The 16997-nt window shown below is 41.3% G+C and overlaps 1 protein-coding gene across 2 annotated transcripts in view; it reads left to right on the forward strand.

Annotated features, from left to right (window-relative positions):
- zdhhc17 (zDHHC palmitoyltransferase 17) overlaps positions 1 to 16997 on the forward strand; it is a 168286-nt gene that overhangs the window by 97940 nt on the left and 53349 nt on the right. The window contains exons 4-6 of one of the 2 annotated variants that reach the window (XM_072484710.1): positions 7964 to 8041; positions 9807 to 9951; positions 15697 to 15761. In XM_072484710.1, coding sequence (XP_072340811.1) covers positions 7964 to 8041; positions 9807 to 9951; positions 15697 to 15761 — 288 coding nt within the window. Of the gene's footprint in view, positions 1 to 7963; positions 8042 to 9806; positions 9952 to 15689; positions 15762 to 16997 lie in introns of both variants that reach the window. The other variant, XM_072484709.1, reaches the window with a different exon arrangement.

A 16997-nucleotide genomic window follows, 5' to 3' on the forward strand; every position in this document is an offset into this window, starting at 1 on the left:
GTCAAAATTCAATCTTATATACCTTCACAGAGGTTAGCAGGTTGGAATCTGGTGCTGAACAATTCACTTTTCCAATGGAGGTGACTTCCACAATGAGATATTCGGCGATGGTACAGAGACTCCAGTCAAAACAGTGCAGATAGAACAAGATGTTCAGCCTGAGTAGGCCCTCTTTTCTGTACTGCTGTTTGGTAAATGGAAAAACAGCAGACTGAGGTTTCTTAGTCCCTCAAGACAATATTACTGTTCCCACCAGCTCGGAGATCATGTCACATGACTCCCACCTCTCCAATTTGGCTTTTACAAAGGGTGTGTATCCCTTTGTGCACCTGTGATTGTTAATGTTCCAACTATTAGGTTTTAAAGGGAGGTTGCAGGCAAGTGAATTGGCTCTGATTGGCTGGGCCTGGTTTATGCAATATTGATGGCCTTTGCATTTGGTCTCGACAGCCCACAAGAAGTTGTTCGGATCTCTTCAGAGGTAACACGGTGTCAGCTTCTGCAAAACTGCCATATTAGTGCTTATTGTGTGAGGGTGACAAAAAGACACATCTTTACCCATTTTGAAGCGTCTGTCCAATTACTAAAATTTTAGAAATTAGCCATGAGGATATATGTATATTTTATAAAAGCATAAGAATGTGAGGTCTTAGCCCGTGATGATAGATTGCAAATAACCTAGGCCCCAGCTCTGATCCTTATGGCTTGTCGCAGCTTGCCAACTTGAAAATGTCCATTTATTCCTAATTCTGCTTCCTGTTTATCAACCAATCCTCCACCCATACAAATGCATTACCCCCAACTTGATTAACTGAAGGTGCGATTGGTATTGTTCTGAACATGGTCTATACAATTTTCCCCCCTCAATTCTGGCATATAATTCTGTTCATCACAGCTGCACTGCTGTATTTCTCCAAATGGACCACCTCACTCCATTCTCCTGTTCACTGTTCACATCCTTTCATACTTATTTTTTCAACGATGTGGAGATGCCGGCGTTGGACTGGGGTAAGCACAGTAAGAAGTCTAACACCAGGTTCAACAACAGTCTATTTAACACTGGTTCATGTTTTAACCTCCACTTTCATCCAATCTCTTAAATAGGGAGTAAAAGCTGAGTCACAGGGTTGGAGGACGTGCAGAAGCAAGAATAAGCAAGCCCTGAGTGGGATTTAAGCAAAGTTGATCGATTTTACCATCATAACTGTTACCCCCTCTCAACTTCAGAAGATGTCTTGCACAATATCACTTCTTATTGGTTTCCATTTCCTCAAATCCAAAGCAGATGTCAACCTCTCCTGGAGAAATGATTTTATTTTCCCCCGAAACTTCCCACGGTACAGTTCAGTTATCAGATTGAACAGGTAATGTGCTGTGGTCTATGACTGGCTGACTGATTCCAGCTGCAGTACATTAGCTCAGCATCAAACTGCCTCATTAACACAGATTTGTCATGCCCCCAGGGTATTACTGTTCAGAGTGAGGTGAGAAGCACATCTCTTGCCTGCAGCTCACACGTTAAATTGCATTTGGATGGGGACTGAGTTGAACCTCAAGCTCTGTGGCTAGAACATAGGCTCTAGTGCGGGAGGGATAGCCTATGTAAGGTGTAACATTAAATAGTCTACCTCATGGATTAACTCAGTGGATCTACTTTGAAACCGTGCAGTTCTAAACATACTAACATCAAGTCTTGTTCTCTTGTCAGTCCTATGCTCATAGGCATACAGTGTCTTCAGGACTGACAAATCCTTGATTTTATAATTCTCATTCTAATTTACAAATTCCTCCATGACCTCACCACCACCTTGTCCAGCCCCACAACCCTCCAAATCTCTGCATTCATAGAACATACAGTGAAGGAGGAGACCATTCGGCCCATCGAATGATTAGTGCACCAGCCCACTTACGCCCTCACTTCCACCCTATCCCTGTAAACCAATAACCCCTCCTAACCTTTTTGGTCACTAAGGGCAATTTATCATGGCTAATCCACATAACCTGCACGCCTTTGGACTGTGGGAGGAAACCGGAGCACCCGGAGGAAACCCACGCAGACATGGGGAGAATGTGCAGACTCCGCACAGACAGTGACCCAGTGGGGAATTGAACCTGGGACCCTGGAGCTGTGAAGCCACAGTGCTATCCACTTGTGCTACCATGCTGCCCTTCATTCCTTCAGTTCTGACCTCTTGTGCATCCCTGATTTTAATGGCTTCACCATGCCTTTAGTTGCTGAAGCCCTAAGCTGTGGATTTTGTCATCCCCCTACGTTCCAAACAAGAATCATCTCAAGGTGCTGTTTTAAATCTGGTTCTTTGACTAAGATTTCGGCCACCTTCTCGAAATGCCCTAATGTGAACTTGTGTGGCTACCAGTGTCAAATGTTTGATAATGTTTCTGTGAAACATCTTGATACATTTTACCATGCCCCCCAGGTGCTGAATAAATGCAAGTTGTTAAAGATCTAGAGCAAAGTATGGGTTCCCCTACATGGGTAACGAGTAAAATAACTTATGTAAATTTGAGTTGGGAGAACAAATGACAAGCATTTAGTGCTTTACAGAGTTTTTCAATAGAGCTAATCCTGTGTTTGACCGTTTCTTCTGTCCTTGGACATGGACTTCTGTGTTAATCAATGATGTTGGGGTATATTGTATTGATCTGTACATTATCTTTGAGATTAGTTTATATACCTGGGCAGCTTAGGAAAAAAGGGATGTCGTTGGTGGTTGAGTTTTCGTTCTATCCAGTCCAAATTCTATTACATTCATCCAAATAGATAAGAAATTGTAAAAGCAAATTACTGCCGAAGCTGGAATCTGAAACAAAAACAGAAAATACTGGACAATCGCAGCAGGTCTGACAACATCTGTGGAGAGAAAAAGGAGCTAACATTTCGAGTCTTGATGACTCTTGATGTCAAAGCTGATTGTAGATTTTTAAAAATGAAGTTGATTTAAGTATTGGAGTGACTAGGATGCTGTGCATTTTAAAAAAATATGATACACAGATCGGCTAGTTCAAAACATCAGAGTAAATGGACAAATGTTTGCTGTGACTTTTATTTGTCCTGTTGGTGTCAATGTGGGCAATGCTGATACTGAGATAATTTATGTGATCAGGGGAAAGTGTTCCTTTGTAGAGATAGGGGAAAAATGGGACTTGTTCCCTCACCCAACTCTCATGAGTTGCTAAGAACAAACCGCTGAGTAGAAACCCAAAGCAAGCGGGCACCTCTGGGCAGCATTGTGTACCATGTGAACTCTTGCATCACAGTTACAGGTGTGAGATGTCATCATATCTCACCTCATCCATTGAGAATAGCTCTGAATTCCCTTGATTGCAACATCCTCTATGATTCCAGTGTTTTTGCTTCCATTAATTTATCTGTAATTTTTTCCATGTGTTCACTCTTACGGTGAATGAATCAGCCCAATGTTTTCTCAGCTAAACCTGTGAGCTATTGTTATACTCTCTTGTTTATTTTCAGATAATTGTCCTATTATGTTTACAATCATGTAAACGTCTAAGATCACCTCTCCAATTTTCCCTTTCAAAACTTAAAGATTCTCTCGTTTTTCCTGAGATTGTAGACCTCTTTGTGGCTTTTCCCTGCACCATATCTCCCTTTTGTCCTGTAGAATTGGGCACCGCATTCAAGTTGTGGTCTGATCAAAGCACTACACAATTTGATTATGACTCCCTCTATCTCATTTTACTGATTTGGTTATAACGTCTTATGCCCTGTGATTTGTTACTTTGCATAGTTTGAAAATTTTCATCTTTGAATCGAAATAACACTATTTTGAAAGGGCACAGGAGCAGAGGGACGTTGAAGATAGTAGGGTCGGTGGGTGGCACGGTGGCACAGTGGTTAGCACTGCTGCAACCCAGCGCTGAGGACCCGGGTTTGACCCCGGCCCCGGGTCACTGTCCATGTGGAGTTTGCCTATTCTCCCTGTGCCTGCGTGGGTCTCACCCCCACAGCCCAAAGATGTGCACGGTAGGTAGATTGGCCACACTAAATTGCCCCTTAATTGGAAAAAGAAGAATTGGATACTCTAAATTTTTTTTTTTTAAAGAAGATAGGCACGGTAGCACAGTGGGAGCACTATTGCTTTACAGCTCCAGGGTCCCAGGTTTGATTCCCGGCTTGGGTCACTGTCTGTGTGGAGTCTGCATGTTCTCCCTGTGTCTGCATGGGTTTCTTCCGGGTGCTCTGGTTTCCTCCCACAAGTCCTGAAGGATGTGCTGTTAGGTAATTTGGACATTCTGAATTCTCCCTCTGTGTACCCGAACAGACGACGGAATGTGGCGACTTGGGACTTTTCACAGTAACTTCATTAACGCTGCATTGAAGTTACTGTGAAAATCCCCTAGTCGTCACATTCTGGCGCCTGCTCGGGTACACAGAGGGAGAATTCAGAATGCCCAACAAGCATGCCTTTAGGGACTTGGAGGAAACTGGAGCACCCAGAGGAAACCCACGCAGACACGTGGAGAATGTACAGACTTCACACAGATAGTGACCCAAGCTGAGAATCCTCCGGGTCCTTGCCGCTGTGAAGCAACAGTGCTAACCACTGGATGAGTTCAGCTCCAACACTCAAGAAGCTGGACACCATGCAGGAAAAAGCAGCCCACTTGATTGGCACCCCTTCCACAAACATTCACTCCTTCCACCACCGAAGGACAGTGGCAGTCGTGTGTACCATCTGGAAGATGCACTGGAGGAACTCACCAAGGCTCCTTCGTCAGCACCGTCCGAATCCAAGACGGCTACCATCTAGAAAGACAAGTGGATCAGAAACACGGGAGCATAACCATCTGAAAGTTTTCTTTCAAGCCAATCACCATCTTGACTCTGAATTCAATCACTGTTCCTTTGCTGATACTAGGTCAAAATCCTGGAACTCCTTAACAGTACTGTGGGTGTACCTACACCTCATGGACTGCAATGGCTCATCACCGCCTTCTCGAGGGCAATTTGGGATGCCCTAGCCAGAATTCCTCAAATTAATTTTCTAAGATTCCTCAGCAAAAAATTATGGTTTCCTACCCTTTAAATAATTCTTAGCGCTTCCCAAGATTCACCTTGATCTCCGCAGCTTTCAGAACTTGTGTGAAAGTTTATCAAATGATTTCTGTAGTCTTTAGGGCTTCAGTACAGCACCTTTGTGACTTAACTTCCTGAAAGAAGTCAAGGAGTTGGTCAAACAGGAGTTATTTCTTTCTGAATCAGTTAATTTGAGTTATTATTGTACTGATAATCTATCTTTGCACCTGATATTAGATTTTTGTTGTTTTACACAGGATTGAAGGGAGATTAATGATTCGTAGTTGTCTGTATTTGATTTGTCTCACTTATAAAATAAGGTGTTATATTGGCCACTTTCCAATCTACTGGTAGCTCCCTGGTGTCTAATGGCTTCCTCATAATGCTTTTTGATAGCTCTCTAATGGTTTTGTTTAGCACTTCAGGATAAACAGCAGTATATCCCTGGAGATTTATTGTTTTTGAGACCTTTCAGTCTTTCCAGGTTGTCCGTTTCAGTCACGCCAGTCAGACATTTTACCTGGATGGCTGTTTTGGGGGAAAGTATGTTGCCCACACTCATCCCTGCTGTCATTTGGAATGTTTACACCCTGGTGTAACCCTCTGCTTCATGCCAGTATACTGTTTTTACGGTTCTCACCCATTCTCTGACTGAACTTACTTTTGAAATGCAGAAATATTTACTGTTTACTGCTGTGCCTTCCTTTCCTCGGGTTCACTAATCTTACAACAGATTTTTGCATGTTGTTCAATTTGCCCTCAAACTACACCCCCTCCCTTTCGGTGGTTGTGATTTTAGGCATGTATGTGTCCTTCATGCTGAACGTGGTGCCTTTTTAAAGCTGCTCTATTTGCCCTGGAGTTGAGGTGCTGTTAAACAACCTTCTCCAATCAATGTTCTTGTACTGTTCTTTCATTTTTTTCTTTTAAATTATTGCTGTTAAAGCTATATGCATGATTCCTGGTCTTCGGCATTTCCAAAGCCTGTCACGTTAATCATTTTGTTCTCAAATGTTTGCAAGGGGTGCCAAGACATAATGTCTGGGTCACTTGCACTGACCAGGTCGATGTGAACATTATCTTTTGTCTTTCTGGCACGCTGGACCATGAAGCAGTCATGTATTACATTAATGAACTCGGGTGTCTGAATAATTTGGATTTTTATGATTTATTGTTGATTGCTTAAGGTCACTGATTAAACATTACTCTTCTTGCATATCCTTTGTATTCCTTCAAAGATGGAAGTGCCTTCCACCTTTTGCTGGCCAGGCAATCTATAAGCTTCTACCTGGCATTAACCTGAATTTCTTTGCATGTGAGGGATGGTGATCCAGACTACTTTAGTTTTCCATCTCTTGCCTTTTATATCCCAGGCATCTCTGCCACATATAGCTATTCTACTCCCTTTTCTGTCCATCCTGTTTTTTCTAATATTTTGTATTCTGCAGGTACATAATAGCAATGGTGAAAGTAGCACAATTATTTCAATAACCATCCATTTCACTTCTAGGATCCTGGTAGAATTATTTTCCATACTTGTAGGATGAAAATCTCCTTTGTCTGTTAACCCAGTCTGAACCTTGGCTGTAACTGAGTCTGGGCAAACTTGAGACTGAAATACTGCCACATTTTGGGTCCTAAACATCCCAACCGTTGACAATTTCAATCCAAGGAATTACTACTAATTGGACAAAACACTCCGTTTAGCTTTCTGGTGGGTGGAGGTTAATGGTTGTCTCAGGTTGGTTTTAGAAAATGTTTTTTGGGCACAGATAAAGAACTTTAAGTCTGCATTACACTTGCACTGAACTGGTGAACACAAATTGTACAGGGTGAAACATCTTTGTCCCAACCTTCCACATTCAGAACAAGGACAGTGGTCTATTGACAATGCCTGCATCGGGTTCTTGCCAGAGATCTGACACTCTTATTTGAATAGTGCACAAGTGATCCCTGTTATTAGTAACTATAGTTTCCCGTAACAGCCTCCCCGAACAGGCGCCGGAATGTGGCGACTAGGGGCTTTTCACGGTAACTTCATTTGAAGCCTATTTGTGACAATAAGCGATTTTCATTTCATTTCATAAATGTCTATTGTCTATAAGAATTTAGTCACAGTTGAAAGGGAGATCCTCATTTATTGGACTGATTTTAGACTTTCGCAAATTTTTCATTTGATAGAAAGGAAGAACTTTAATCTCTGAAGCACCTCATACTGTCTCGCATTCTCGAAATAGTGTCATACTAAAGCAAAATACTATGGATGCTTGAAATCTGAAATTAAAACAGAAAATGTTGGGACCTTTCATCAGAACATTAGTGTTATAGCAAAATAGTATCATGGTTGTTTGGTAGGTCAAGGGGTAGCCATTTTCCACACAGCAAAGTCGAACAAATGAATTAATTATTCATGATTTTTGTAGCCATGTTGATTAACCAAGAAATGTTGGCCAGGATGTACTTGGACCCACTTTATTTCAGTATTGCCGTGGCATCTTTAAAACTCATCTTTGCTGGAGTCTGTTATGAAATATGGCGGTTCTTTCTCAGAATATTTAGTTCATTAAACCCTCGAAAATGACAATGGTATTTCTGCCCGAAAAATTAACTCAAGTGTCTATTTTCCTTTCTTACAGAAACACTACTAAAGGATGTCTGTAATCATTTCATTTAACGGAATAATACTTGGTTAGAAATTTATACAACTTTGCTTCTAAAGCTGTGGCAGTGAGAAAAAGCTGTCCCTATATCTAAAAAGCTGATTCAAATATTTAAGCAGCTATAAAGCAATTTTACCAAAACGAAATGTCGAACAAGTAACATCTCATTTCGTTGAAATGTGTGAGTCAGAGATGTTTATGTGAATGTTTTTCTGACCTGTTAATGGAATTATTGATATTTCAGATACTACATATCAAAGAATGCAATTGTGGATCAACTTGGAGGAGACCTAAATTCCACCCCTCTTCACTGGGCAACAAGGTAAAGATGCACTTGGCTTCAAATTGTATAATACAAATTAAATTAAATCAAATTACCATTGCTGGTCCTGTGCCCTCAGTGGGAATGGGACATGCTGGGAGTACATCCCAGGACACACTGTATCCTCCAACAAATGAAACAAAACACATTTGGTTTTTTAAAACTGGAAAATGTTTCGCATTGTTGGAAAAGTTAATTTATGTAATAGAAACATTGAAGCTATATGTGGAGTTATGTAGAATACGCCGGAAAGAAACAGGTCATTCAGCCTAAATGCTCTATGTTAGTGTTTATACTCTACATGAGCCGCTACCCATCCTATTTCATCTCACTTCAGTAGATCCTTCCATTCCTTTCTCCCAGTTGTGTTAACCCAACTTCCCCTGAAACGCCAATTGCCTTATCTGCTCCTTGTGGCAGTGGCTTCCACATTCTCACCATATTCTTGTTGGATCAGGCCAATGCCATTCCAAATTGGGTTTACGTCATTATTTAGGTAATGAGTGTTGGTTTTTTGGGGTTCTGAACCCCTAATTGTTATGGGAAGGGACAGCCAAAACATTTGGTCACAAGACTTTTTTTTAATGATAAAGTCAGGACAGGTTTCAGGTGAACTATGGAAATAGACTTGGGCAGTGATTTACAGTTTATAGTGAAGATTCTCCTACCCGTGTTTAGATCTGAACGGCCACATGACTTCTCTCATAGCTTTTGTCTTTTGGTCTTTAAGCCTCTCTTTCTCTCTCTTACTCCCTGTCTCGTCTTGGTTTCTTGTTTCTAGATTTCAAATTGTTTTGCCATGCAAGTCAGGGTTTCTTCCCTTATCCCAGCTCTAATCCGATTAACTACTCCCTCTCCCCAATCATCATCAACCCATGGTGAACATTCCTTGTCCAATCAAGTACGTTTCATGTGAACCTCATAACATTACGCAATGTTTTTCACATTCGTTTGTTTCTGACTGCCTCTTATCTCAAGACTCTAAGGCCTTATCTCTTGGAGAGGCTAGACATTCTAATCCCATGTCTTTACATGCACAAGCAATTCCAACAGATAGTCTCAACGCTGTGGCGTTTTGCTGCGACCAAACTCTCCATAAAACTTGGTATAACTTTGCCATTGAACACTATCTTGGCAACTTTCCTATACTACAGTAACAACTCTGTTATTTGGCATGCTCTGGGACTGGGAGGTGGCGGTTAACTAAGGTGTAAGGTGAGTTCCACATTTCATCCAATGAGAAAACTCCAGGGCGATCATGTGGGTGTTGAGACCTTGTAAGAGTTGCAAGAGTGTGTGAATCTCGTGAGTCGTGCCAAGGGAGCATATGCTGCAGAACAGTGGGCGGCTGAGAATGGAGGGAAGGCAGGCCACGGTTAACAACTACCCATGAGTTTGTTATGTCCAGTCAAAAGGCAGACTCTGGTTAATAAGAGCATTCTAGTTGCTGGAGTGCTGGATAGCTGAAATGTTACTGTTTTCCCAAGTTGTCCCACTTCACTGTACTACCAAGAAAGTATCTAGTAATGTCAAGTGTTAGTTCAGATTTTAACACTTCGTATTCTGGCTAGTTAACCTAATACCGAAGGCATAAATGTACTTTCATGGTGCAGTTGTTTGTGGACTGAAAAGGCTCTTGACACCCTACATCAGGATTTTCTTTCCCCTTTGAGTTAGGGCAAATCCTCAATAATGCCCATGTGTACTCATAACATCTGTCTGGTTAATAGATTGTGTAAAATATTCTTTGTGTCATTTCTTTCAGACAGGGTCATTTGTCCATGGTTGTGCATCTGATGAAGTATGGTGCGGAACCCTCACTGATTGATGGAGAAGGCTGCAGCTGTATCCACCTCGCTGCTCAGTTTGGTCATACCTCTATTGTTGCATACCTGATTGCAAAAGGGCAGGTAATTTTCAACCTACCTTTGTTGTACACCACTGAATTATAATCATCACTGGAAAAATTGTCTACAAAGCAGTCCACTTGATCAGCACCGCATCCACAACCTGAAAAGTTCACTCCCTCCACCAATGGCATTCAGTGGCCGCAGTGTGCACCATATACAGATACACTGCATCAATTTGTCAAGCTTCTATTGTCAGCATCTTCCAAACTCATGATTTCTACCAGCTAGAAGGATGAGGGTCCCCATTGCATGGGAACACCATCAAGTTTGCCTCCACTTCTCTCACACACGCCATCCTGACTTGGAAATATTTGGTCATTCCTTCATGGTGACTGGGTATAATCCTGGGACTCCCTCCCTTAGAACACTGTGGGTGAACCTATATCACATGCACAGTAGAAGTTCAAGCATCAAGGACAATTTGTGAATGGATAATAAATGCTTTCCTTGTTAGTGACACTTGCACCCAACAAATGAATAAATAAAGGAAAAAAGATCTTTGGTTTAGTCAATGACTTTCATGTTATCAAGATATCTCAAAGTGTTTCAAAGCAAACTAATTACTTTTGAAGGATAGTCACTGTTAATTCACAGGCATATATGGCAATACATTTGTCCACAGCAAGGTCCCACAAACAGCTGTGAGGTAAATGATCAGTTAATCTGTTTTGACAACATGACAAAATAATGGGATAAGTCCCTTGCTCGTGTTTAAGCAGTGCCACGGAATCTTTAGCAACCACCTGAATAGTCAGTTCTCAAAATTTGCTCAGATTTGTACTCTTGTTTTTTTCATATTATTCCCAAATTGTTTTTTTTTAGTGGTTTCCCCACCTTGCAGTCAGCCACATGCTTTGGGTAAGGAATTGATGGGTAGTGTCAGTTCAGCAAGATTAGTCCAATGTCAATATCATGCTCAGCCACCATTTAATGGTGAAGCGAGGAACAGTGAAGGAAGCCATGAAAAATGAATGCCACCCAACATAAATCCTGTTTTTTTCCAGAGCTTCATCAAAAGCAGATTTGGTTGCTTCAATGTTCAGGCAGAAAATAGAGAGAGGAAGAAACGCAGTCCAGTACGAACAGCAAAAATCAAACCCAGTGCGAATAAAAATGAAGGAAGTGATAAACTTCAGAAGAGCCCAGCTGGGATAAGTTGCTTAAAAACAAACTAGCTTATTTAGAAGTATGAAATTCCATTTTTGTCTCTTGAGGTTACAAGCTGACTTTGGGTCATTGTGTTTGGTGATCCATTCACAGACTCCCAGCAGGGTTGCTCAGTTCTATGTTGCATTGCCTGAGAGTTCTTCTATTCTCCCCTGCCACCTTCCTATCTTGGAAAAATGTCCCTTGAGATGTTGCCAAATTAGCTGAACAAAATTTGCGGATATGGCAGAGGAGGGAACAGAATATGCATCTCGCCACACTTTGGCCTATATGTTGGCATTTCGGCATTCTGCTTGAATCATCCCTCAACACTATCCCAAAGGCTGGCTTAGAATTAGCTGTTATTTGTCACAATTATTTGCTATATGCAGTGATACAGTGTGAAGAACTGAGGATCTTGCATTTCACAATAAATACAATAAATAAATACTCATTGCCTCCCTGATTAGGCTCTTGATCATATAATAGTCTGATCAGATTACTCCAGCAAGGCTTTAGGAAATCAGATTGAATTAATGACTTCTGGGTAAATTCACAGTATCAGGATTACAGAAAGCAAATTTATAGAATCAAGGAAAGAATGGGGGGAGCGGGCGGAATAAAGCTAATTTGACAGCTTTCATTCCAAAAGACAGATAGTGGAAAGCCCTAAAATTGTAATGGCAGTCGTTCATGAAGCTACTGGGAGGCTGCATTTGTATCCAGTGCTGAGGCTTAAAGAGAGATGTTTTTTCTATCTTTCTAATGATAATATCACTGGTTTGACTATTTTCTGCCCCTGCTATTCCATTGTAGTAATTATTAGAATGTGGAGATTATTGTATGTGATGTTTCTGGAAGGAGTCTGCAATGTAATGTTTCTTTTAAGTTCATCCCCTGTTGTTTTATGAGAAATCCTAAATTGAATTTATTTCAGTGCTTTTGTTGCTAATATCCAAACTTGGACTTCCATCGCATTGATGAAGTTTGATTTTTAATTGGATTAAAATCAATTCCACACTTTCAGCTAGTTAAAATCAAGATGTTAAAGATTTAACCTGATTAGAATATTGAAGGTCATTTCTTTGCATTGCAGCACTATGCGCTCCATTCATTTAAACAGTTGCAATGCCCAAGCAGCACAAGTTGATTTACATGACTCTTCACCATATTGTTTCACACCTCTGGTGTATTTTTAAGAACTAGATTATAACTTTTTAGTGTTGTGATAATCCAGTAACGATATAATAGTATTGTTGCATTTAACGCTGTCGTCAAAATTCTTCTGTGTAATTGCATTTTCAAAAAATACTTCAAATTGACATCCCAGTTACTGTGCTTTTGGGAACAGCATTATGCAACTTATATAAAAATTGCAGCACGAGAAACTGGCCATTTGATCCGATTGATCTTTGTCGGTGTTTATGCTCCATGAGTAACTTTGAATTAAGTCAAAGTTATTAACCTTCCATTTTGCAATGTTTGTGAGAAGAATTATTGTCCATGGCTCTCTTTATGATTCCTGTAGAGACTGATAACTTGTACAAACAAAATTTGAACTTCCAGCGAATGGCTGAAAGGGTCACATGCCAAGATTTCAAGCTTTAAGAGACTAACTTTAACATACAAACTAAAAGCAGCATTGACTTAACACTATTTTAGTAGGCAACCTATACCCCCCCATGGAAAATGTGTGCAAATTTCCAAAGTGATTGCTTATTTTTTTCTTTTCCAGCCAGGTAACCTTTAATCCTTGAACCGATTTTCAGATGTGGGTTACCCTGGTTACCCTCCCTCTAGTTAAAGCTAAGCGAATCTTCCAGCTTTGTTCAAACCCTCACAATCATGGTCCCTTTGATCCGAATGCGAGTTCCCATATATTTTGTGTGGTGAACATAGAGACTTGCCTTTATCTCTCTGCTTGCTCTTTTTCTCTCTGCTTCTGGTCGCCACACTGCTAGAAGAATATGGGGGCTTTGGAGAGGGTACAGAAGAGGTTTACCAAGATGTTACCTGCTATGGAGGGCATTAGCTATGAGGAGAGGTTGGATAAACTCGCTTTGTTCTCACTGGAACGATGGAGGTTGAGGGGCGACCTGATAGAATTCTACAAAATTATGAGGGGCATAGACAGAGTGAGTAGTCAGAAGCTTTTTCCCAGGGTGGAAGAGTCAATTACTAGGGGTCATAGGTTTAAGATGCGAGGGGCATGTTTAGAGGAGATGTGCGAGGAAAGTTTTTAATACCGTGGGTCGTGCCAGGAACACACTGCGGGGGGTGGAAGCAGGTACGATAATGAAGTTTAAGGGGAGTGTTGACAAATACATGAATAGGATGGGGATAGAGGGATACGGACCCCGGAAGTGTAGAAAGTTTTAGGTTAGACGGGCAGCATGGTCGGTGCAGGCTTGGAGAGCTGAAGGGCCTGTTCCTGTGCCGTACTTTTCTTTGTTCTTTGTTCTTGTAGAGTGACTGAAATGTAGTGATATTTGGAAAATCTGCAACCCAATTTCACAATGGCTTCCTATGGACTGTTCCCAGCTCCAAGTGAACGTGGATCATATGGGCCTCGGATCTGGGTAGAAATATTAATCAGTTATCCTCGAGACCTCCTCAATGCCATCCTATATTGGAATTAAATAGACAGATTAAAGTATAACCGTTTACAAAACCTGACATTGCTAATACATTCCTGGAACTTGAAGACTTACAACCTACCCACTTGTCAAGATAGATGCCCTGGACATTGCCTTTAACCTTCTATCCAGTAAAACAACCTGGCCCCTCCTTTAACCTTAAACAACCAAGCCACCCAAGCTTGCTCACAGAATTCAGAGCCGGTCACATGAACTCCGTTTCTGCATCTCACCCTAAATTAAAGATGCAGCCCTAAAACTTCATAATCTTATAAAATCTCGCATTTGTAATAACTCTGGTGAAATAAACCTATTTTCAACAGCAAGTACAGTATGTCATGAGATCATAAAAAACAGGAGTAGGCTAGTCAGCCCTTTGAGCCTACTCTGCCAGTCAATATGGCCATGGCTGATCTATTTGTGGCCTTAACTCCACTTTTATGCTTTCCCCCCATAACTCTTGACTCCCTTGTCAATCAAAAACCTATCTAACTCAACTTTGAATATATTCAATGAACCAGCATTACAGCATTGAAACAGATCACTGGGATTCCACTGGGAACCACTTGTTCACCATTTGGAGTAGGAGACCACATATTACTTGGATAATAGTCTAAATGAGGTTGAGGAGCAGCGGGATCTGAGGGGCGCAAATGCACAAATAACCGAAACAAAAGCGATGCAAGTTAATACGGCTATAATAAACAATCAAAGTATTTGGGTTCATTTCTGGAGGAATGAAATTGAATTACAGATAAATTGGAAACGTGAAATGATTATTTTGGTAGGAAAAACATGGAGAGACAATATAAAGTAACGGATACAATTCTAAAGCGGGTGTAGGATTTGTGCATAAATCATTGAAGTTGGCAGAGGAAGTTGAGAAGGCGGTTCATAAAGCATACAATATCCCAGGAACAAAGGAGTAGGCAATTCAGCAATCACCTACCTCAACGGTACTTTCCAGCGCTATCGCCAGATCCCTTAACGTCATTAGTATCCAGAAATCTGTTCATTTCTGTCTTAAACATATTCTTTCTGAATTAATAGGGCTTTCAACCGCTTTTTTAATAGGGGCATAGAGTACAAAAGCAAGGATTTTCCTTGTATGAAGCACATGTTTGGTTTCAACTGGTATAGTGTGTCTAATTCTGGGCACCACACTTTTGAAAGAATGTGAAGGCATTAGAGAGAGTGTGGAAAAGATTCACGAGAATAGTTCCAGGGATGTGGAACTGCAATTACAGAGATGGATTGGAGAAGTTGGGATTGTTACTTGGGGGAGAGAATGTTGAGAGGCGATTTGATAAAGGTATTCAAAGCTATGGGGGGTCTGGACAGAGTAGAAAGGGAAAATATGTTCTCATTGTAGGATTGAGAACAAGCGGACACAAATTTAAGATAATTGGCAAAAGAAAATATGGCAATGGAGGAAGAATCTTCCCACACAGCAAGTTGTAAAGATCTGTAATGCGCTGCCTAAGATTGTGGTGGAAACACTATCAATCGAGGTATTCAAAAGGGAATTGACTTGTTATCTGAATATGCAGGGTCACAGGGAAAAGGCAGGAGAATGACACTAGCTGAATTTCTCAAATGGGGAGCTGGCACAGACAGGATGGGCCAAATGGCTGCCTCCTGTGCTGTAACAATTCAGTGATTCAATTATGTTATGCGTGTATCAGCCCCTGTTTTCACTGCACTGTGAGGAACTCCTGTCTGTTTCTGCGGCTGCTGCCAATTTTTCTGCTTGGTTGACCTAGATTTCATTCATGAATCAGCACAAAGGGGAACACAATTATTTGTGGGGACGACTTTAAACCGAGATTGCCTTCCCAATTCTCCCTATTTCAGGGAAGTCAGATTCAATCTATGTCAATTGTAGCTGCTGAAATTAATAGCAACAAAAAGCTAATAAATGTACTTTATACTTTTCAAATATTTTTTTGACCATTTGTTTCAGGACGTAGATATGATGGACCAGAATGGAATGACACCATTGATGTGGGCAGCTTATAGAACACACAGGTTAGAGTGGTTTCAAGACTTCAATGTCCAGCCATTTACTAACTAAATGGCTAATAGAGTATTCCACTATATGTTGCTATAATCTGGAATGCATTGCCTTAAAGGATGGTGGAAGCATATTGAATAGCTTTCAAAGGGGAATAAAATATGCACTTGAAAAGTAAAGAAATTGCAAGCAAGAAAAGAGCCAAGGGTTCGGGACTAATCAGATAGGCTGGTTTAGCTCAGTGGGCTAGACAGCTGGTTTGTAATTCAGAACAAGGCCAGCAGCGCGGGTTCAATTCCCATACCGGCTTACCTGAACAGGCGCCAGAATGTGGCAACTAGGGGCTTTTCACAATAACTTCATACTTGTGACAATAAAAGATTATTATTATTGCTCTTTCAAAGAGCTGGCATGGGAATGGGCTGAATGGGATCCTGTGCTAACCCTAATCCTTCCACTAACATTCAGTCCAGTTTCCTCTTCAAAGGGAACTGGTTCTATGCAGGCCTGTGTGAATTAGGCACTGGCTGGGTGCACTCTGGTGTCCACTACTTGTTCTTCAATTGTGAATCTACAGTACTCGTGCTGGTGAGCCATTTGTTTTTTTGGAGTAAAGTGTAACCCTTGCCTGACATCAAGGTTTGCATATTTCTAGCAAGGAAGACAGTAAGAATGACATGTGATAACTGCCCAATTTTCCCCCCTCTTTGGCCCAGGGCTTCCTGGTGCTCGTTGTATCCCTTCAACTGATTACCATGACTGAGATCCGTTAACTTAGAACCATAGAATTTCTACAGTGCAGAAAGAGGCCATTCAGCCCATTGAGTCTGCACTGACCCTCCGAAAGAACAGTCTACCCAGGACTACTACCCACTGTATACCCATAACCCCATCTACCTACACAACTTCATACACTAAGGGGCAATTTAACATGGCCTATTCACCTAACCTGCACTTCTTTGGACTGTGGGAGGAAATCGGAGCACCCGGAGGAAACCCACGCAGACACGGGGAGAAAGTGCAAACTACACACAGTCACCCAAGGCATGAATTGAACCAAGGCCTCTGGTGCTGTGAGGCAGCAGTGTTAACTACTGTGACATTGTGCCGCCCAGTGTAGACTAATAGTTAAACCTGATCCTGGTCTTTCAGATAAGCAATGTTTAAACCATCATTCAATTTCATTTTCACTGTTATCCTACTTTTGGCTCCATCTCGGATGATATGCATTTTTCGTTTCTCTACAATTC

Source organism: Scyliorhinus torazame, chromosome 19 (genome assembly GCF_047496885.1).
Source record: "Scyliorhinus torazame isolate Kashiwa2021f chromosome 19, sScyTor2.1, whole genome shotgun sequence".
Taxonomy (NCBI): Eukaryota; Metazoa; Chordata; class Chondrichthyes; order Carcharhiniformes; family Scyliorhinidae; genus Scyliorhinus; species Scyliorhinus torazame.